General features: G+C 41.7%; 1 protein-coding gene across 2 annotated transcripts in view; it reads right to left on the bottom strand.

Annotated features, from left to right (window-relative positions):
- Positions 1–23,148, bottom strand: part of LOC135510745 (stromal interaction molecule 2-like) — an 84,116-nt gene extending 60,968 nt beyond the window's left edge. For both annotated transcript variants that reach the window (XM_064931917.1, XM_064931918.1), the window contains exon 1: positions 21,999–23,148. In XM_064931917.1, coding sequence (XP_064787989.1) covers positions 21,999–22,134 — 136 coding nt within the window. In that variant the 5' untranslated portion in view covers positions 22,135–23,148. The remainder of the gene's footprint in view (positions 1–21,998) is intronic.
- Positions 23,149–23,961: the final 813 nt, after the last annotated feature.

Below are 23,961 nucleotides of genomic sequence, written 5' to 3'. Positions count from 1 at the left end.
CTTTCTCACAGCGTTAATAAAAACTCCCAGGAAAATCTTAAATGAACCAGAGTAAAACCTTCTCAGAACCTCCCCTGCAACCTAAAAAATAAACATTCGCAGAACAGGCAAAAATGTTTACTTCTGTTCACAGAACTTTAAAAAATGTTACGTTTTACCAGTCAGGAAACATATGGCTTTGTTCTCACAACCAATGTGAAACCAACACCATACGTTGCCACAACTTCCAAGGAACCAAATGTGATAGCTTGGTATTGTATATCATGGTGATGTGACAGATCGAAACAGATATCACCATACCCAAAGCCAAGATCTTTCTGACAATGAATTCAGAGGGTTGCAAACTCCCAAGAGTGTCAAAGAATGTCCATTTACGACTAAAAACTAAACCACTACAACTAGCACATGGTTTTGGTACAAGTAATGTAGGCTTTTTCTACTGTACACCATTCTATAATTGCTTCTGTATCATTTGAAAATCTTCACAGACAAAATTTGAGGACTCGTCTTTAAGCATGTGATGTATGAAGACCTACATCTCGCTCATCCATTCGATACCCCGTCCAAGGACAAACATGAAAGAGACGCCTCCATCACCACAGACGAAATCTGAGAGACACGAAACACTGTTTATTAGCGTCCCCACACTTCTGAAGGTTACCAGGCCTATCTCTAAATAACTGGAACAGACAGTGGTGAGGGCACCGAGTGAAGGGCAGCAGCTACCACAAGTCAAAACGTAGACCTCACAAATGAGGCACCGACGGAAAACACTAAAGCCGTAACGTACATAGGCCTGCGCGAACCCATTGCCTTTTGAATGAGTCGAGAGAGGTAGAGAAAGCAAAAGAAAGGTCATAATTTATTTTTTGGTGGTACAGGTTCACCTTCGATGTGTAATACAAGCCATGGTCCGTTGTGTACCGTGATCAAGGGGATGGCTAAGTGGCTCTTGAGAACACCTGTTTGCCCCGGACACACACCACTGTTAGCAGTGCTGAAATGGATTACCACTCTCGGCCCCACAGCCGCCCCTTTAACCCACAATGCTCAGTCCTGAAACGGGATTGAGTGACCTTTCAATTGCCTTGGAACTGGTCACTCTGCTCCTCCCCCTTCCTAGGTGACAATACAACTGCAGCAAAGAAGAAGTTGTCAAAAGACAAGAAGCATCTACAGTAAGTAGCCAGTACAATTAGAAAAAAAGGGTTCCAAAAGGGTTCTTTGGCCGTCCCCATAGGAAAACCATTTGAAGAACCCTTTTTGGTTCCAGGTAGAACCATTTTGGGTTCCATGTCGAACCCTCTGTGGAAAGGGTTCTACATGGAACCCAAAAGGGTTCTACCTTCTACCAAAATGATTCTTCAAATGGTTCTCCTATGGGGAGAATAGAATCCGTTTTGGTTCTAGATATAACTTTTTTTTCCTAAGAGTATATGACTAGGGCTGTGGCGGTCATGACATTTTGTCAGCCAGTAACTGTTATTACCATAAACACGTTTCGCATATATGTGCTTCCACGCATACAAGCCGCCTTTGGAACATCTATATTTGAAAAAGTAATACGTCTATTTAATCTACACCATCACAATTAATATATTATGAAGAAAATGTATTTCAGAAGAATTGAATGGCATATTCCAATGGCCTTATGTTACTGATCTGGCTATGCCATGCCCATAGCCTATAGGCTGTGATTTGCTTATAATTCCGTGCCATTATTTTATATTATGTTATATTATGTGATAGTAAGACGAATACAATTGAACATAGCTAAATAAAATAGAAAGAATATTTCTCCAAAACGATTACCGAGCGAGGGCGCATGTGTGAGAATGAGAATTTGAAACAGGTTCTATAGCCTACGCTTTATATAAAGTTAATTGGCAACTTTAGCTGTGATACAAACCTTAAGAATGTCTTAAACCATATAGCCTATGGCTGTATGATGCGACTAATTATAATTTGAGAGTGGCAAAAAGGCACATGCTCTGTTTCTTGTGCAGGCTGCACACACTTCATCAGTCTCTTTCACAATTTGAAAAGCAATCGATGATATTTTCACTCATCAGACTATTCTCAATTTAATCTGGTCTTTACATATTGCGTACTAATACGTGTGAAATGCCATTTGATTTAGAATGGGCCACAAAAAATACATCCGTTGTCTATATATATATATATATATATATATATATATATATATATATAGAAAGCTGGGATCCTTCTCTTTTAAATATAACTTGCCTAGGGTTCAAAAAATTTAGTGCATATATGTATATGTATATATATATATATATATATATATAGCCTAGTGGTTAGAGCAAATTCTTATTTTCAAACCCCCGTTAAGCTGACAAGGTCAGCTCAGGGGTTTGAAAACCTTCCACTTTAACCACTAGGCTACCCTGCCCCTAGGGGCGGCAGGGTAGCCTAGTGGTTAGAGCAAGTTCAAACCCCCGAGCTGACAAGGTACAAATCTGTCCTTCTGCCCCTGAAAAGGCAGTTAACCCACTGTTCCTAGGCCGTCATTGAAAATAAGAATTTGTTCTTAACTGACTTGCCCTTAAATAAAGGTTTAAAAAAATGAGTGCATATATATATATATATATGCACTCGAATTGAGAAAGCACTTCCCACAGTTACGTTATAATAAGACAGGTAGGCTACTCCGGTTGTATGTAAAGCGGATTAAATGTGCTTAGTTGTTAGCAGTAGACAGCTGGGATCCCCTTTTTAAAGTGGCCAGTCAAAATTATGTTTTCGCCCCCGTGATTTCACAATGACTGAGTTTATAAGAACACCCATTTCACTCAGCTCATAGGCTATACCAGGACTCTCCAACCCTGTTCCAGGGGGCCTGATTATTAATGATTTGTAAAAGGCACTAAAAATGTTTAATGTTTCTTGCCTTAGTAGACTTCACATACTGGGCATTAGTTTCTAATTTCAGTTGAATGCATTCAGTTGTGCAACTGATTAGGTATCCCCTCTCCCTTCATTTAAAAGTGATACTATTCTCACCCATCAGACTATTCTCAATTTAAATCTCGTCTTTACTTAAACTAAATCATGTGTCAAATTAGTTTTGATTTCGAATGGACCATTATCATGCACCTGTCGGGACAGAGGCAGAGGCAGAAAAAACACATATCTGTGAACGCAGAGTTCATTTTTATGCCAGCCACATAGGCTCCTCCAGTTGTGAAGCAAAGCAATGTACTTAATATTTGGAAAGTGGAGACACAAATATGGCCTAGCAATAGAAAGCTGAGATCCTTCTCTTTTAAATAGAAATGCTGCGCAATGACTGGGTTTATAAGAACCCTTATTTCATTCCACACATCAACCAGCTGTTTGAGGAGCTGGCTCTCGCTGCGCGACAGGTGATAGCCTATTGCTCTCAAACTCAATGCCAAGGCTCTCCAACCCTATTCCTGGAGAGATACCCTCCTAAAAGGTTATCGCTGCAACCTCAGATATTACTAACCTGATTCAGTTTATCAACCAGCTCCATATCCAAAATGCATCCAAATGGCTTTGAGTTTGAAACAAGATCCACGACAATCATGGAATGTTAAAAAATAGATATTATGCATATCAGGTCCGGCTGGGAAAGCACTGGATCCATTTCAGAACGGGACCTTTAACTCCCATCGTCATTTATCCTCTTCATTCAGATTATTCAAATACAAATCATTAAGTGTTTGATTTGATTTAATTTTCATTGAAGTGTGATTAAAAGGGATAATAGAGCCCTGAGTACCAGACCATTAGCAAGTTTGGTAGACCACCAGCACCATTCATTAACAGAGTGCTGTTTTGGAATGCCTAGCAATGGTGTAAAGTACTTAAGTAAAAATACTTTAAAGTACTACTTAAGTAGTTTTTTGGGGGTATCTGTACTTTACTATTTATATTTTTGTCAACATTAACTTCACTACATTCCTAAAGCAAATAATGTATTTTTTACTCATACATTGTACCCATTACATGTTGAATGCTTAGCAGGGCAGGAAAATTGTCAAATTCGTGCACTTATCAAGAAAACATCCGTGGTCATCCCTATTGCCTCAGATCTGGCGGACTCACAAACACAACTGTTACGTTTGTAAATTATGTCTGACTGTTGGAGTGTGCCCCTGGATATCCGTTTAAAAAAATAAACAAGATAATTATGCCGTCTGGTTTGCTAAATATAAGGAATTTGAAATGACTTGTACTTTTATTTTTAATACTTAAGTATATAGTAGCAATTACATTTACTAGTATATTTAAAACCAAATACCTTTAGACTTTTACTCAAGTAGTATTTTACTAGGTGACTTTCACTTGAGTCATGTTCTATTAAGGTATCTTTACTTTTACTCAAGTATGACATTTGGGTACTTTTTCCAGCACTGGTGCCTGGTGACAGTGACATAACGGTCACATGGCATTTGATTGTGGCAATGACTCAACGTTACAGCCCTAAGTAGGTTACGTGTACTTGATAGACAGCTACTGTACTACTTCCAACAGATAATTGCTATTGCTGCATTGTAAAGTGGATTTCTTATGTGGTGAACCAGTGACACAAAGGAATCAGTGCACACAGCAGTTTTAAAAGCACGGTTTCCAAACCACTATAGTCTGGATGTAAATGTGGGCCTTGAGTGAACAACCTCTCTTTTTCCACACTCCTCTCGTCATCGAGTAAGTGAGACAGTAGTCCTGAGAAAACATACATAAACCTTAACGTGCAGCACATGCAACTGTATGACAGTGACAAACACAACAAAACATCCCTCCACTCAACCTCTCTTTCTCCCCGTGGGAGAGTATGCTCAGTCGCGAAAAGTGAGTGAGTGTGTATGTGCATAGCTGCGCTGTAACAAGCAACAGTGGAGACGGGGCAGAGAGCATGCCTAAGAAATCCACACTGTCCCCATCCCCCACATCTCCTCGCTGCTGACTACACCACATCATGTGCCCCCCCCCCTGCCAAGGGAAAGTCCCTGATATTAGAGGGCACCGCTATCCCCATCCAAAAATCCACCTAACACCCTTAACAGGCATGGCCTAGCCCAGATACCCAGCACCACTCTTCTTCCGATCCGACGCTCCATCCAGCCGTCGTCATTTGACTAATTTGCATAGGGATCTGGTGGAAGTCAAAACATTTTGCCCTTGTTGGGTTGAAGTGAGTTCACTTTGTGCAATATCATTGACTGCCATTGTAGGGTTATAGAGTGCTGTGTCTCTTTTCAGACCCGCTATACAGTGCATTCATTAAGTATTCAGACCTCTTGACTTTTTCCACACTTTGTGTTACAGCCTTAATCTAAAATGGATTACATTGATGAGAAGAAAAAAAACAAATCTACACAGAACACCCCACAATGACAGAGCAAAAACTAATACGTTCACCTACTCTGCATCTCACAAAGACACAGCAGTTGGAACAAAAAAAATCTCACATTTGGACTCATCAAACCAAAGGCCAGATTTCCATCGGTCTAATGTCCATTGCTCATGTTTCTTGGCCCTAGCAAGTCTCTTCTTCTCATTGGTGTCCTTTAGTAGTGGTTTCTTTGCAGAAATTTGACCATGAAGTCCTGATTCACGCAGTCTCCTCTGAACAGTTGATGTTGAGATGTGTCTGTTACTTCTACTCTGTGAAGCATTTATTTGGGCTGCAATTTCTGAGGCTGGTGACTCTAATGAACTTGTCCTCTGCAGCAGAGGTAACTCTGGGTCTTCCTGTCCTGTGGTGGTCCTCATGAGAGCCAGTTTTATCATAGCGCTTGATGGTTTTTGCGACTGAACTTTCAAAGTTCTTGACATTCTCTGGATTGACTGACCTTCATTTCTTAAAGTAAAGATGGACTGTCATTTCTCTTTGCTTAATTAAGCTATTCTTGCCATAATATGGACTTGGTCTTTTACCAAATAGGGCTAACTTCTGTATTCCACACATACCCTACCGTGTCACAAAACTTATCAAATGCATTACATTTACATTTAAGTCATTTAGCAGACGCTCTTATCCAGAGCGACTTACAAATTGGTGAATTCACCTTCTGACATCCAGTGGAACAGCCACTTTACAATAGTGCATCTAAATCATTAAGGGGGGGGGTGAGAAGGATTACTTATCCTATCCTAGGTATTCCTTGAAGAGGTGGGGTTTCAGGTGTCTCCGGAAGGTGGTGATTGACTCCGCTGTCCTGGCGTCGTGAGGGAGTTTGTTCCACCATTGGGGGGCCAGAGCAGCGAACAGTTTTGACTGGGCTGAGCGGGAATACTTCCTCAATGGTAGGGAGGCGAGCAGGCCAGAGGTGGATGAACGCAGTGCCCTTGCTTGGGTGTAGGGCCTGATCAGAGCCTGGAGGTACTGCGGTGCCGTTCCCCTCACAGCTCCGTAGGCAAGCACCATGGTCTTGTAGCGGATGCGAGCTTCAACTGGAAGCCAGTGGAGAGAGCGGAGGAGCGGGGTGACGTGAGAACTTGGGAAGGTTGAACACCAGACGGGCTGCGGCGTTCTGGATGAGTTGTAGGAGTTTAATGGCACAGGCAGGGAGCCCAGCCAACAGCGAGTTGCAGTAATCCAGACGGGAGATGACAAGTGCCTGGATTAGGACCTGCGCCGCTTCCTGTTGAGGCAGGGTCGTACTCTGCGGATGTTGTAGAGCATGAACCTACAGGAACGGGCCACCGCCATGATGTTGGTTGAGAACGACAGGGTGTTGTCCAGGATCACGCCAAGGTTCTTAGCGCTCTGGGAGGAGGACACAATGGAGTTGTCAACCGTGATGGCGAGATCATCGGGCAGTCCTTCCCCGGGAGGAAGAGCAGCTCCGTCTTGCCGAGGTTCAGCTTGAGGTGGTGATCCGTCATCCACACTGATATGTCTGCCAGACATGCAGAGATGCGATTCGCCACCTGGCCACCTGTTAATCCTGAAATCCATTCCAGGTGACTACTTCATGAAGCTTGTTGAGAGAATGCCAAAAGTGTCCAAAACTGCCATGAAGGCAAAAGGTGGATAGTTTGAAATATCTAAAATATATTTTGATTTGTTTAACACTTTATGATTCCATGTGTTATTTAATTTCATTTTTTTACAGGTTTAGTTTTATTCTACAATGTAGAAAATAGTAAAAAATAAAATAAAAACCCTTGAATGAGTAGATGTCCAAACTTTTGACTGGTACTGCATACTGAGTATGTCCACATACCCGTCAGACCATTTTATTTGTAAACTAGATGGTAATGTAAATGTTTGTTTTTTTGTGATTCAATATGTAATATAGTACACATAATTTGGTTGTTATCCAAAGAGGTTAGAAAAAGCTATCTAGATCCTCTATGAGGCTGTGGAGGGATCCAAATTGTGGATTTAAAAGAAAACATGAATTATCAGCATACAATGACACCTTTGCATTTAAGCCCTGCATTTCTAACCACTTAATTATATTTTTCAGATCTGATTTTAACAGCTAACATTTTGAATAAATAGATATGCCGATAGTGGAGAAACTTGTTTTACTCCTCTTGACAGTTTAAAACTTTCTGTACTATTTTACACATAGGGTTACTATACATAACTTGAACCAAAATTCTCCAAAATTGAAAAATTACAGTCATATATATATATATATATAAACTCCAGTCACACTTTATCAAAGACCTTTTCAAAATCAGCTATGAAGACCAGGCCTGGTGTCCCCGATATGTCATAGTATTCTATTGTTTCCAGTACTTGTCTTATATTATCTCCAATGAATGTATCATCCATGTAAAAAAACTGTCTAATTAATAATATCCGACAATGCCTTTTAAATTCTATACACTAAGCATTTTGTAAGGGGCCTCAAATTTTTAAACGGACTGGATCTTTAAATGTACCACTTTTTGATCCCGTTTCAGTAATAATGAAGTCAGGTCTTCTTGGTGAGTGTCTGATAATCTACCATTTATATAGGAGTAGTTAAAACATGCTAATAACGGTCCTCTGAGTATATCAACAAAAGGTTTGGTATACCATCCAGCCCTGGAGTTTTCCCAGACTTAAAGGCTTTAATTGCATCAAGAAGTTCCTCCTCTGTAAATTGGCTTTCACATAAATCATTCTGTAGAGCTGTTAATTTCACATTATTAATAGACAAACAAAAAAATCCATACAATTAGTGGAGATGGAGACAAATGAAAACATATGCTCAAAGTCCTTTACTACCTTTTCAAAATATCATTTGGTGAATCGTGGGTGACTGTCATTCCTAACAAGATTCAGGAAATTCTTCATGGTAGCATTTATATGTTGAAGATTAAAAAATAATTTGATGCATTGTTCCCCATATTCCATTCAGTTCCTTTTATTTAAAAAAAACATTACACTTGATATTTCTTGAATAAGTTCCTCCAATTCACTTTGTTTTTCCTTTAACTTATTCTGAGCCTCCATGGTACTGTTTTTAGAGCTATCTGTACTGTTAGTTCTTCAATTTCCTTTGTTAATATGGAATCTTTTGACCTAAATTGCTTTGCTTTAAAGATGTGTACTGAATTGCATGGCCTCTAAAGATACATTTAAAAAGTGTCCCATACAATAAGGGCATCTGTATGTACCTACAGTTGAAGTCGGAAGTTTACATACACTTAGGTTGGAATCATTAAACCTTGTTTTTCAACCACTCCACAAATTTCTTGTTAACAAACTATAGTTTTGGCAAGTCGGTTAGGACATCTGCTTTGTGCATGACACAAGTAACTTTTCCAACAATTGTTTACAGACAGATTATTTCATTTATTCACTAAAACACATTTCCAGTGGGTTAGAAGTTTACATACACTAAATTGACTGTGCCTTTTAAACAGCTTGGGAAATTAGAAGCTTCTGATAGGCTAATTGACATCATTTGAGTCAATTGGAGGTGTACCTGTGGATGTATTTCAAGGCCTACCTTCAAACTCAGCGCCTCTTTGCTTGACATCATGGGGAAATCAAAAGAAATCAGCCAAGACCTCAGAAAACAAATTGTAGACTTCCACGAGTCTGATTCATCCTTGGGAGCAATTTCCAAACACCTGAAGGTACCACATTCATCTGTACAAACAATAGTATGCAAGTATAAACACCATGGGACCACGCAGCCGTCATACTGCTCAGGAAGGAGACGTCTACTAGAGATTAACGTACTTTGGTGCGAAAAGCGCATTTCAATCCCACAACAGCAAAGGACCTTGTGAAGATGCTGGAGGAAATAGGTACAAAGGTACAGTGCCTTGCGAAAGTATTCGGCCCCCTTGAACTTTGCAACCTTTTGCCACATTTCAGGCTTCAAACATAAAGATATAAAACTGTATTTTTTTGTGAAGAATCAACAACAAGTGGGACACAATCATGAAGTGGAACGACATTTATTGGATATTTCAAACTTTTTTAACAAATCAAAAAGTGAAAAATTGGGCGTGCAAAATTATTCAGCCCCTTTACTTTCAGTGCAGAAAACTCTCTCCAGAAGCGTCAGTGAGGATCTCTGAATGATCCAATGTTGACCTAAATGACTAATGATGATAAATACAATCCACCTGTGTGTAATCAAGTCTCCGTATAAATGCACCTGCACTGTGATAGTCTCAGAGGTCCGTTAAAAGCGCAGAGAGCATCATGAAGAACAAGGAACACACCAGGCAGGTCCGAGATACTGTTGTGAAGAAGTTTAAACGGATTTGGATACAAAAATATTTCCCAAGCTTTAAACATCCCAAGGAGCACTGTGAGCGATAATATTGAAATGGAAGGAGTATCAGACCACTGCAAATCTATCAAGACCTCAGTCCTCTAAACTTTCAGCTCATACAAGGATGAAGACTGATCAGATGCAGCCAAGAGGCCCATGATCACTCTGGATGAACTGCAGAGATCTACAGCTGAGGTGGGAGACTCTGTCCATAGGATAACAATCAGTCGTATATTGCACAAATCTGGCCTTTATGGAAGATTGGCAAGAAGAAAGCCATTTCTAAAAAGATATCCATAAAAAGTGTTGTTTAATGTTTGCAACAAGCCACCTGGGAGACACACCAAACATGTGGAAGAAGGTGCTCTGGTCAGATGAAACCAAAATTGAACTTTTTTGGCAACAATGCAAAACGTTATGTTTGGCGTAAAAGCAACACAGCTGATCACTTTGAACACACCATCCCCACTGTCAAACATGGTGGTGGCAGCATCATGGTTTGGGCCTGCTTTTCTTCAGCAGGGACAGGGAAGATGGTTAAAATTGATGGGAAGATGGATGGAGTACAGCACCATTCTGGAAGAACCTGATGGAGTCTGCAAAGACCTGAGACTGGGACAGAGATTTGTCTTCCAACAAGACAATGATCCAAAACATAAAGCAAAATCTACAATGGAATGGTTCAAAAATAAACATATCCAGGTGTTAGAATGGCCAAGTCAAAGTCCAGACCTGAATCCAATCGAGAATCTGTGGAAAGAACTGAAAACTGCTGTTCACAAATGCTCTCCATCCAACCTCACTTTTCCTGAGCTGTTTTGCAAGGAGGAATGGGAAAAGGTTCAGAACTGCGATGTCAAAACTGATAGAGACATAAAACTTACAGCTGTAATCGCAGCAAAAGGTGATTACAAAGTATTAACTTAAGGGGGCTGAATAATTTTGCACGCCCAATTTTTCTATTTTTGATTTGTTAAAAAAGTTTGAAATATCCAATAAATGTCGTTCCACTTCATGATTGTGTCCCACTTGTTGTTGATTCTTCACAAAAAAATACAGTTTTATATCTTTATGTTTGAAGCCTGAAATGTGGCAAAAGGTCGCAAAGTTCAAGGGGGCCGAATACTTTCGCAAGGCACTGTATCTATATCCACAGTAAAAACGAGTCCTATATCGACAAAACCTGAAAGGCCACTCAGCAAGGAGGAAGCCACTGCTTCAAAACTGCCATAAAAAAGCCAGAATATGGTTTGCAACTGCACATGGGGACCAAGATTGTACTTTTTGGAGAAATGTATCTGGTCTGATGAAACAAAAATAGAACTGTTTGGCCATGATGACCATCGTTATGTTTGGAGGAAAAAAGGGAGGCTTGCTAGCTTTGAAGAACACCATCCCAACCATGAAGTCCACGGGGGTGGCAAAAGCATCATTTGTGGGGGTGCTTTGAGAGGAACTGGTGCACTTCACAAAATAGATAGCGTCATGAGGAGGAAAATGATGTGGATATATTGAAGCAACATCAAGACATCAGTCAGTTAAAGTTTGGTCGCAAATGGGTCTTCCAAATGGACAATGAAGCCAAGCATACTTCCAAAGTTGTGGCAAAATGGCTTAAGGACAGCAAAGTCAAGGTATTGGAGTGGCCATCACAAAGCCCTGACCTCAATCCCATAGAAAATGTGTGGGCAGAACTGAAAAAGTGTGTGCGAGCAAGGAGGCCTACAAACCTGACTCAGTTACACCAGTTCTGTCAGGAGGAATGGGCTACCTTAAATGTTTGACCCAAGTTAAACAATTTAAAGGCAATGCTACCAAATTCTAATTGAGTGTATGTAAACTTCTGACCCACTGGGAATGTGATGCAAGAAATAAAAGCTGAACTAAATCATTCTCTCTACTATTATTCTGACATTTCACATTCTTAAAATAAAGTGGTGATCCTAACTGGCCTAAGACATTTTTACTAGGATTTAATGTCAGGAATTGTGAAAAACTGAGCTTAAATGCATTTGGCTAAGGTGTATGTAAACTTCCGACTTCAACTCTATGTTATGTTGGAAAAAGTCAGTTAGAAATTATTCTGTCCTCGTTAAAAACAAGTTATTACATTTCCAATATCCTCAGCAACATGTAAATTCTGTAAGAGTAATATATATGCAAATTATGTGATGATCTGACAGCCTTCTGTCCCCTATCAACACATTTTAAACGTTTGGTGCCAGAGAGAATGACATAAGAAATGAATCAAGACGACTAGCTTGACAGCCATGTATATCTCACTAGGTCAGGATATTTAAGCCTGAATATATCCACTAGTTCTAATATATCCATGACATTTGTGATTTCCTTAAGTGCCTGAGGGTGATAGTGTGATTGTAGTGTGATTTCCTTTACTGTCCATAGAGGTATTTAAAACCGTATTATAATCTCCCACCATAATAATAGAGTCTTGTATTGCTTGTAGGGTTGATAAACAATGATATATATATTTTCAAAGATATGTCTTAACATCTGCATGACCTGTGCCACACCATCTTTAAAAAAAATGCCAGCATGTACGAGTGTGTGTATAAGAAGTATAATGAATGTGTGTGTGTTAGTGTGTTTACATGCTTGTCAATAGTGTGTGTCCTTCAGGGAGCGTACCCGCATCACAAAAGGCAGAAAGAAAGACCGACAGACAGACAGGAGTTGAGCAGACACCAGCTCAGGGATCAACACCTTGTGGAGTGCCGGAAAGGAACAACAAAAGCCCTGTGGGTCGACCTGTCTGCCGGCCAACTGAGGGCAGTTTCCTCTGCTTTGACTGGTGCATATAGGCCACTCACAGCAGGAGGTTAAGTACAGTAGAGCACAGCTGGTGACCTACAGTGCATTCGGAAACTATTTAGACCCCTTGACTTTTTCTACATTTTGTTATGTTACAGCCTTGTTCTAAAATTGATTACATATTTGTTTCTCAATCTACACACAAATACCCCATAATGACAAAGCAAAAACTTAGGTCTTTGTTGATGCATCTTTTGGCAGTGATTACAGTCTTAAATCTCCTTGGGTATGACGCTACAAGCTTGGCACACCTGTATTTGGGGAGTTTCTCCCATTCTTCTCTGCAAATGATCTCACGCTCTGTCAGGTTGGATGGGGAGCGTCTCTCCAGAGATATTCAAATCAGATTCAAGTCCGAGCTCGGGCTGGACCACTCAAGGATATTCAGAGACTTGTCCCGAAGCCACTCCTGCGTTGTCTTGGTGGTATTCTCAGGGTTGTTGTCCAGTTGGAAGGTGAACCTTCTCCCCAGTTAGACATCCTGTGCGCTCTACAGCAGGTTTTCATCAAGGATCTCTCTGTACTTTGCTCTCTTAATCTTTCCCTCGATCCTGACTAGTCTCCCAGTCCCTGTCGCTGAAAAACATCCTCACAGCATGATGCTGCCACCACCATGCTTGACCGCAGAGCCTGATTGGTGGAGTGCTGCAGAGATGGTTGTTCTTCTGGAAGGTCCACAGAGGAACTCTGGAGCTCTGTCAGAGTGACCATCGGGTTCTTGGTCACCTCTCAAGGATGATCACTGGAAACCGGATGCACCAGAGCTCAATTTTGAGTCTCATAGCAAAGGGTTTGAATACTTATGTAAAAGATATCTGTTTTTTTATTTTGAGTAAACTTGCCGATAGAGACTTCATGGTAAAGGAAACCAAGATACACAGAGCCAGGTGACTGTTGGGACGTGAGAGATGATCACAGTGAATTTACATGTGACTACTATTATGGGTGCTGACTTACACTGGGTGACTGCTGGGAAGTGAGAGATGAACACAGACTTCTATTATGGGTGCTGGCTTGAAGTATAGAGGATGTCCTCTATTCATGGGTTCACTGTTATTCATTGCAGTGATCAATTATATACTATATCTGAAAGTCAACATCCTTAAATCAGGTCATATGAATATAATCAATGGTTAATATTTACGTGTTTAAGTACATGTTAATTAAATGTTTATGCACATACTTATGTCTCATCTAAATCTGTCCTGATGGCAGCGTGTTGAGTGATTAGATACAGACGGGGCCAAAGTAAGCCATTAAAGTCCAATTATCTCTCCAGCCAGCGAGCACGGTTGAAAGCCGAGTCGGCGCCGTGACGCCAGAGCCCAGCTATGAGGAACACTCGGAGCCTGTGCCCGTGTCACCATCGGGTCAGCCATGCGCCCCGACCCGGATTCCGACCGACATCACGGGGTTCCGACACGCTTATTAACGGATCACGGAAAGGCAAACGCCAGGCGGCTCTCTCGTAGGAAAAAACGACTGCGGTCTTTATAAATACACCCTGGTTCCATTCGGCCTGGACTCTGGCCCTAATAGGGGTGGCTCACAACCACGCAGCCCCTGATCAAGATCGGAAGCAGCTGTCTATGGTAAGCAGAGCAGACAGTCTGATGGAGGGACGTGAAACTCCAGGCCATCTCAATGAACGGACTCTCGAGTCAGGGAGAGGGTAACTTACAGTGTATGTAATTTTGTCATTTAGCAGATGCCCTAATCCTGAGTGACTTTCAATAATTAAGTTCAGTATGGAAAATGAAACAAGGGGTTGTTCTAGACACTAGTTTGAGAGGGCATCTTTGAGTTTACATCTCAAAGGTATTGCGTTGATGGCAGTAGACGGAAGCAGAGTTCGATTTGATACCATTGTGTGGTGGAACAGAATGTTTTAATTCTGTTTCAAGTGTTAGTTTCTTCCCGGATGGGTCAATTAAAAAAAAAATAGCATATTCCTCTCTTTAGAGACGGATTGGGTTTGTTTATTTTAACACTAAAAAAGGAGCTAAATACACAGAAAGCCACGGAATTGTGAGGCAGTCCATGTTCGCACCGTCATGCCGTCACTTGGAACCCGAAACTGAACCTGGGTACTCACTCTGTGGCCCAGTCGTTGCTGCAGCAGATAATGCCAGGTTTTCCTTAAGTACAGTGTCTCTATTTTGGTAGAAAAGAAAAAAGGGACGCTGAAGAAACGTCAAAGAAAATAAGCATCCTGAAGATGCAAATGCTGAGTTCCCAACTCCTTTTTGGCGCACTTCAGAGTGAGAGTCAACAAGCCCTAGGGGACAGGCAAATGTTTACCTTCCTTTTCAAAAAAATCACCTTATTAATGCGGCCACTCTGTTCAGAAAGATAACCATATCAATGCTGAGGTGGCCACCGTGCACTAAGTGGGTTTTCTCCAAACTCACAGGCTTTTAGTGGGCTTTTACTAACAATGTTGAGGGACAAACACTAAAAATAGCCTTGAAAATATTTCAGCCTCTTCAAAATGTTGCAAATTTCCATCTTTGAGGAACCCACTCACAAAACCTGCTCCAGTAAAGACAAGGGTTTCAAAGAGTCCAATGAAAGCTTATGTAAAAGAAGATGATGATGGTACAGTTTCTCTCTCTCTCTCTCGAGGACTGTCATATTCCCAACGCATCATTTCAGAACTCTGTGTTCCTTTCTGGGAGACAGAAGGAAGGGCTTTGTTTGTTGAAATGCTAAACAAGCTAAATACACAGTGGCATTTAAAAGTGAGGAAGTCCACGTACACATTGTCACTCAAGCAAGCCCCAGCCATCAACCAACCAGAGAAACTCACTTACACCCCCCTTCCCTCTACCCAAACATAAGGGGATGTATTGTACTCTATATGTTCATTAGCACGTTTTAAAAGGGACAAACATTGATATGTTGTTCTGCATCTTTGGTAAGTCCCATAGTTTCACCAGCATAAACGTCAAACATTTGCAGACTTGTACTGAGATTCAAGCTTTCACATACAATGCATTCGAAAAGTATTCAAACCGCTTCCCTTTTTATAAATTGAGTTACGTTACAGCCTTATTTAAAAAAAAAGTATTCTCATCAATCTACACACGATACCCCATAATGACAAAGCAAAAACTGGTTTTTAGAATATTTTGCAAATGTATAACATAAAAATAAATACTGAAATATCACATTTACATAAGTATTCAGACCCTGCTATGAGCCTTGAAATTGAGCTCATGGGCATCCTGTTTCCATTGATCATCCTTGAGATGTTTCCTCAACTTGATTGGAGTCCACCTGTGGTAAATTCAATTGATTGGACATGATTTGGAAAGCCACACACCTCTCTATATAAGGTCCCACAGTTAACAGTGCAGGTCAGAGCAAAAACAAAAAAAAAGGTACAAAGAATTGTCTGTAGAACTCCGAGACAGGATTGTGTATGTATGTATAAAGGGAAGAGTGCCAAAACATTTCTGCAGCATTGAAGGTCCCCAAGAACACAATCCATTTTAAAATAAGGCTGTAACGTAACAAAATGTGGAAATAGTGAAGGGGTCTGAATACTTTCCGAATGTACTGCATAATAGGTTGTTCAGTTATAGAAGTTCAGCAGGTGTGAGCAATCCACCAACTGTCCGAAATGAAGCACTTCTCATCCCAGAAAGGCTTTTTTTAAATCACGAACCACAAACAACCATACCCACACTGGTCAACCATAAAATGACCAAGTGGTAAGACATCTCAGTCAGTCCACCATGTTTAAAATCTCATGAGCTCGCCCCATGACATTTCATCTAACCACGCTTGGTGTGGCGGTCCGTGCAATTATTAGTTCAAGAACCGCTCTAACCCTAACCATAACCATCCCATTGTTTTTTTTAATTGTTTTTTATTTCACCTTTATTTAACCAGGTAGGCTAGTTGAGAACAAGTTCTCATTTACAACTGCGACCTGGCCAAGATAAAGCATAGCAGTGTGAACAGACAACACAGAGTTACACATGGAGTAAACAATTAACAAGTCAATAACACAGTAGACAAAAAAAAAATTGGAGTCTATATACAATGTGTGCAAAAGGCATGAGGAGGTAGGCGAATAATTACAATATTGCAGATTAACACTGGAGTGATAAATGATCAGATGATCATGTACAGGTAGAGATATTGGTGTGCAAAAGAGCAGAAAAGTAAATAAATAAAAACTGTGGGGATGAGGTAGGTGAAAATGGGTGGGCTATTTACCAATAGATTATGTACAGCTGCAGCGATCGGTTAGCTGCTCAGATAGCTGATGTTTGAAGTTGGTGAGGGAGATAAAGGTCTCCAACTTCAGCAATTTTTGCAATTCGTTCCAGTCACAGGCAGCAGAGTACTGGAACGAAAGGCGGCCGAATGAGGTGTTGGCTTTAGGGATGATCAGTGAGATACACCTGCTGGAGCGCGTGCTACGGATGGGTGTTGCCATTGTGACCAGTGAACTGAGATAAGGCGGAGCTTTACCTAGCATGGCCTTGTAGATGACCTGGAGCCAGTGGGTCTTGCGACGAATATGTAGCGAGGGCCAGCCGACTAGAGCATACAAGTCGCAGTGGTGGGTAGTATAAGGTGCTTTAGTGACAAAACGGATGGCACTTTGATAAACTGCATCCAGTTTGCTGAGAAGAGTGTTGGAAGCAATTTTGTAGATGACATCGCCGAAGTCGAGGATCGGTAGGATAGTCAGTTTTACTAGGGTAAGCTTGGCAGCGTGAGTGAAGGAGGCTTTGTTGCGGAATAGAAAGCCGACTCTTGATTTGATTTTCGATTGGAGATGTTTGATATGGGTCTGGAAGGAGAGTTTGCAGTCTAGCCAGACACCTAGGTACTTATAGGTGTCCACATATTCAAGGTCGGAACCATCCAGTGTGGTGATGCTAGTCGGGCATGTGGGTGCAGGCAGCGATCGGTTGAAAAGCATGCATTTGGTTTTACTAGCGTTTAAGAGCAGTTGGAGGCCACGGAAGGAGTGTTGTATGGCATTGAAGCTCGTTTGGAGGTTAGATAGCACAGTGTCCAATGACGGGCCGAAAGTATATAGAATGGTGTCGTCTGCGTAGAGGTGTTCAATTCTCATCTTAGTTTCCTTGAACTACGAAGCATCATTTGTTTCCGCCATTGACACAGTGATGAAGGCCCATGTCTGTGAGGTCAGAGGTAATGATCCCTACTGATGCAACCAAGGTGACTGGGCCAAACATGACTTTGAGGATACAGTTACAGTTGAATTCTGAAGTTTACATGAACCAGTTTTAATGACTCCAACCTAAGTGTTTCAACCACTCCACACATCTTGTTAACAAACTATACTTCTGGCAAGTCGGTCAGGACATCTACTTTGGGCATGACACTTAGTGCCTCTTTGCTTGACATCATGGAAAAATCAAAAGAAATCAGCCAAGACCTCCAAAAAAAAATTGTAGACCTCCATAAGTCTGGTTCATTTTTTGGAGCAATTTCCAAATCCCTGAAGGTACCATGTTCATCTGTACAAACAATAGAACGCAAGTATAAGCACCATGGAACAATGCAGCCGTCATACCGCTCAGGAAGGAGACACGTTCTGTCTCCTAGAGATGAACGTACATTGGGCACAAATCAATCCCAGAACAACAGCAAAGAACCTTGTGAAGATGTTGGAGGAAACAGGTATAAATTATCTATTTCCACATCAATATAACCCTAAAGGCCGCTCAGCAATGAAGAAGCCACTGCTCCAAAACCGCCATAAAAAAAAGCCAGACTACGGTTTGCAACTGCACATGGGGACCAAGATCGTACTTTTTGGAGAAATGTCCTCTGGTCTGATGAAACAAAAATACAACTGTTTGGCCATAATGACCAACGTTATGTTTGGTGGAAAAAGGGGGAGGCCTGCAAGCTGAAGAACACCATCCCAACCGTGAAGCACAGGGGTTGAAGCATCATGTTATGGGGGTGCTTTGCTGCAGGAGGGACCGGTGTACTTCACAAAATAGATGGCATCATCAGGAAGCTACATTTGGTGGATATATTGAAGCAACATCTCAAGACATCAGTCAGGAAGTTAAAGCTTGGTCGCAAATGGGGCTTCCAAATGGACAATGACTCCAAGCATACTTCCGAAGTTGTGGCAAAATGGCTTAAGGACACCAAAGTCAAGGTATTGGAGTGGCCATCGCAAAGCCCTGACCTCAATCCCATAGAAAATGTGTGGGCAGAACTGAAAAAGCGTGTGCGAGCAAGGAGGCCTACAAACCTGACTCAGTTACACCAGCTCTGTCAGGAGGAATGGGACAAAATTCACCCAACTTACCGTGGGAAGCTTGTGGAAGGCTACCCTACCCGAAACATTTGACCCAAGTTAAACAATTTAAAGGCAATGCTACCAAATACTAATTGAGTGTATGTAAACTTCCGACCCACTGGGAATGTGATGAAATAAATAAAAGCTGAAATAAATCATTATCTACTATTATTCTGACATTTCACATTCTTAAAATAAAGTGGTGATCCTAACTGACCTAAGACAGGGAATCTTTACATGGATTAAATGTCAGGAATTGTGAAAAACTATGTATGTAAACATCCCACTTCAACTGTATGTAGGCCCTATGTGACCAGTTCCCATCGAAATCCTCTCTCCACTTCCCTCTTTCCTCTGAAAAGAGGCTACATCAAACCAGTCACACAACCTTGGGTAATGTCTGCAGAAGGTTTAGGCGCCAAATCGTAAACCCTGCACCCTCACCATATGACCCCTAACAACCCAGAAGAGGGCGGCTCAAACCCGCAACCTTTCCCTTACAGCAGGGACACGATACCCATCTGCTGGACCACAGGAAATTCCTTCATTTTTTTTGTTTACAGCCAGAGGCCATTTCATGCCAAGGGCATGCTGTTATATAGTGGCCCACACACATGCCAATGCCTTAAGGAAAAGTCCATACCGAAGTAAATGTGTACATACTTACACACACACACACACACACACACACACACACACACACTACACTCAATAACCTAGAGCTCACAGTCATTGCCTGAAGATGTACACACAACCACATTTTCACTCATGTACACATACACTCACAACGACTGACAAACACACAGTACAAAATACAATACCCCAGTTATGCGTACTCACACAAAATAACTTGACATAAATACAACCAGTCACACACACACACACACCATTTTTCAGAGGACCGCAGTGCAAAAGGCCAGGTGATCTTCTCAAATGGGCCAGATGGGAAAATTGAATATTCCATCACTTTCACTGAGGCTATTATCTCAAAGCTACAAACCAGCTCCCTTTACACACTCACACACACTAGCCCTACAAAGGTACAAGGTCCACTGGGAGGAAACCCCATGCTAATCGCATTAGCCTACGTTAGCTCAACCATCCCGCAGGGGACTCACCAATCGTTTAGAAGTTTTAAACGTCAACAAGCTCCACTGGTCGATTTCTGTGTTGTAGGTTGTCAGCCATTATGGATGATTCCCCTGCTTATACCAACCTCAGATATTTCACAGGGGCCGTAACATTTTTGGGAGCATATGCACTTGACCGCCTTCATACCATTCAGTGGAGAAGAGCACTTGATGTCTTTATTCTGACATGGCTCCAAATGTGTGAATAGCCATGCAGCTACTGTAGCTTGCCTCATTCCAGACCTCACCTATGACAACCCCACTTATCTGTGCTCTTGGTTACCCAATAATCATGTTCTTCTTTCATATAAAGCTGTTTACTACTACGTTACTACTACGTTACGACTTGCCACTCATATCAGCATGTGTGTGAAAGTGACTGCCTTGCCACTCATGTCAGGATTTCTGTGAAAGTGACTGTTTAGGAGTCGTTATATTAAACCTGGCATTGGGGATTACAGGGTCCACCTCAGTAACAAGGCCTTTTGTTCAGCAGGCTGCTTGTTCCTCACTGATCCTATAGGCTCCTGTCCTGTGAGGGCATGAACCAGACCAACATAACCAGAGATGACAGCGACACAATACTGTAAAACCCCATCCTGACCTGATATTAGATTAACAGCTGTTGAATTTGGAGCCGCGAGGAGGAAGTGGTGGTTCGCCAAACTGCACTCAGCTCGGGTGATGGGTAACCTTGATTGAGACCTGTGCCAGTAGCCTGTTCCCAAAGCGTATTAGGATTGCTGATCTAGGATCAGTTTTGCCAGTTAGATCATAATGAAGGTGATCCAATATCTAATATACACCTTCCTAATATTTAGTTGCACCCTCTTTTGCCCTCAGAACAGCCACAATTCTTCAGGGCATGGACTCTACAAGGTGTCGAAAGCATTCCATAATGCTGGCCCATGTTGACTCCAATGCTTTCCACAGTTGTGCCAAGTTGGCTGGATGTCCTTTGGGTAGTGGACCATTCTTGATAAACAAGGGAAACTGTTGAGCGTTAAAAAAACAGCAGCGTTGCAGTTCTTGACACAAAACAGTGCACCTGGCAGCTACTACCTTACCCTGTTCAAAAGGAACTTAAATCTTTTGTGTTGCCCATTCACCCTCTGAATAGCACACATACACAATGCATGTCTCAATTGTCTCACGGCTTAAATTCATATTTAACCTTTCTCCTCCCCTTCACTTACACTGATTGAAGTGGATTTGACAAGTGACCTCAATAAGGCGGCAGGGTAGCCTAGTGGTTAGGGTTTTGGACTAGTAACCAGAAGGTTGCAAAACCAGAAGGTTGCAAGTTCAAATCCCCGAGCAGACAAGGTACAAATCTGTCATTCTGCCACTGAACAGGCAGTTGGCCCACTGTTCCTAGGTCATCATTGAAAATAATAATTTGTTCTTAACTGACTTGCCTAGTTAAATAAGGGTTCATAGCTTTCACCTGGTCAGTGTTCTTAATGTTTTGTATAGGGGTGACCTGATCTTAGAGCAGCACTATATGCTGGACAGCACCATTGCCAATGCTTTAATTCAGCCATGCTCAGTTTTTTCAGAATTAAGGTGATGTATAAGAGATTGAGCTGTACTGTACTGTGCCTCACACAGGCCAGCCCGTGTGAACAAACACATGGACATATTGCCTACAGTGGCTAGGTAGCCTACTCCCATCTTACATTTGTCAGTCAAAAATAGTTGCTTCAGGCCGCATACTCTAAGATCATCGGACCCTGGAGGTGTGAAGTTTAAGGTTACACACAAGCAAAATTACAGTAAAGGACGCGCTCCATCGGTTGGTCGGTCGGTCGTTCCCTAATCGTGCATTCCTGCCGTGCCGGCATTCCTTGGCAATGCACAATAATAAAATTTAAAAAAGATGCCTGGCGACTCCCGGCGTAGTCAGTTTTCCAGCAGGACTGTGCGTGGCATTCCTCTGAGAAAGCGAAGCGGTAAACATGCGTGAATTTTAGGCAACGGTGTGTGTTGGAATAGCACGCTTACCTGTAGTGGCTACAATTGCGGCATCAGACGCACGGTTCAACATATCGTTTGAGTAGCTGCTTTCCAATCCCAGTACCGCAGAGATGACGAGTCCACGTAGCAATACAATCACTGCTTGGTAGAAGAAGTAACTCATCGTGAGGGAAGCCACTAATTGTTATCGGTGTGAAGGGACGATCAATCAAACGATGGCTATGCCAAAATGGAAAGCTTTCTCCAACGATTCAGCCGGGTGCCAAGACTACGTAGAGAATTACGTTTTGGGCAGAAATATTCGAATGTGTCGAGTCACAAGAATGGAACGTCAGACACAACAGTTGTTAGATAAAATGCACCCAACTTAAAAAATAAAAAAAAACAGCAGTGTTTAGATATACTCATATGGTGTGGTCTATAACAGCAAAAATAGTCTATAGGATCTGTTGGTGTAACAAAGAAATGCTCCACTATTGGCATCTATAATGAATTATAGGCCTGTCTACAGAAATAATGATCTAGCCTAATTCAAGTGTTCAAGAACTTCAAAATGAAGATATTAGGAACCTCAAAACTCCATCCGAAAATGACACCATTGTGTGACATGCCACGAAGTAACGTTAGACGTCAATAGATTCCCCTCATGTGTTCCTTAAGGATCAATATCAGATTATAATTATTTTTACGATTTAAAAAAAGGTAGCTAGCTCTGAGGCAAACCGGTAGTCTACTTAAGTCAACTTCAAAAGAAGAAAAAAAGTGCAAATGGATAGTATAAAATCTTCTGTCTGGTAAAAAAAACACGACCAAATAAATAGGCTATAGCTTGCTGCCAAGAAAAATAAACTGTGTATCCAACGCGGTTTAAAGTGCAATGTATCCCGATCCTGATGATTGAATTAAGACAAAATAGTCTCTGTACTCCCACATACAGTATGCACACATCGGGCTTGCTTTCAGCATATTGAGCACGGCAGTCAGAGGTCCGCCTCCTCATATGAATGTAGCAAATCCACTCTGCAAAAAAAAAAAGGAAATCAACAGCTTCTCTCTATCGCCCTTCAATTCCTCCACCGCGTCCACAACGTTCACCGACTTTTTAACTTAGATTAAAAGTTAATGTCAGGTATTCATGTCTTCCTTTGTCTGCTTCCCCTGGCGTCTCAATTACATACCGGCTGATGCAGATACTAAAACTATGGAGCGGAAGTCGGTATGCAAATCACTTGACATCAGCCACTGCACATTATTATCTCCCTGATGTGTTGGGGACATTTACGCTGGGTAACAATATATCTTATGTTTCTCGGGAGTGGGTCTGTAGCGGATACAATGTGTTTTGTTGTAGTTGAACACTGTGAAGAAGTCCACGCCGCAGAAACTGGCATTTGGATTTAAACATTTCGGTTTCCCCAGGGGCCTGTCGCTTTGCTGAACTGCATCCAAAAAGCAGAGGAATTCTCCTCAAACATTTCGGGGGAGTTTGCACGTCACGTTGACGCGGATGCTCAGATCGGTTGATTGTTTTCCACTTCCCTTTTTGTATTGCTCCCCAGAGTCGCCATGGCTTGACAACTACCGAATCATCCAACGTTTCCTCTTTGCTGAGCACTGCCATTGGCCAGATTGTCCCAACATGGCAGAGTGTGATTGGTTGCTCGAGGCACCCCTTTGTCACTTTTGAACATGCGTGTCGTGGGGAAAAGTGTCCCAAGCCTTTATTGATAAGGCAAGTGGCATGCATTTGCAGGCTAGGCTATATGCAACAGAATATTTAGATTTAGTCAGATGACAGCATATTTCAAACAGCATATTGGCCACCTCTGCTAACCAGAGCCTCATATGGCTCTGACCTTCACTTTCTGGGTTATTTCCAATACATCTGCATTCATGGTTTTAAGAACATCGGTAACCAGGCTACAGTATGCTATTATGGTATCTCAATGTGTCCCCATTTAGGCTATACACTTTAATAGACTCATGCATA

This window comes from Oncorhynchus masou, chromosome 23, assembly GCF_036934945.1.
Source record: "Oncorhynchus masou masou isolate Uvic2021 chromosome 23, UVic_Omas_1.1, whole genome shotgun sequence".
Lineage (NCBI taxonomy): Eukaryota > Metazoa > Chordata > Actinopteri > Salmoniformes > Salmonidae > Oncorhynchus > Oncorhynchus masou.
This window is presented reverse-complemented; position numbering and strand designations above follow the sequence as displayed.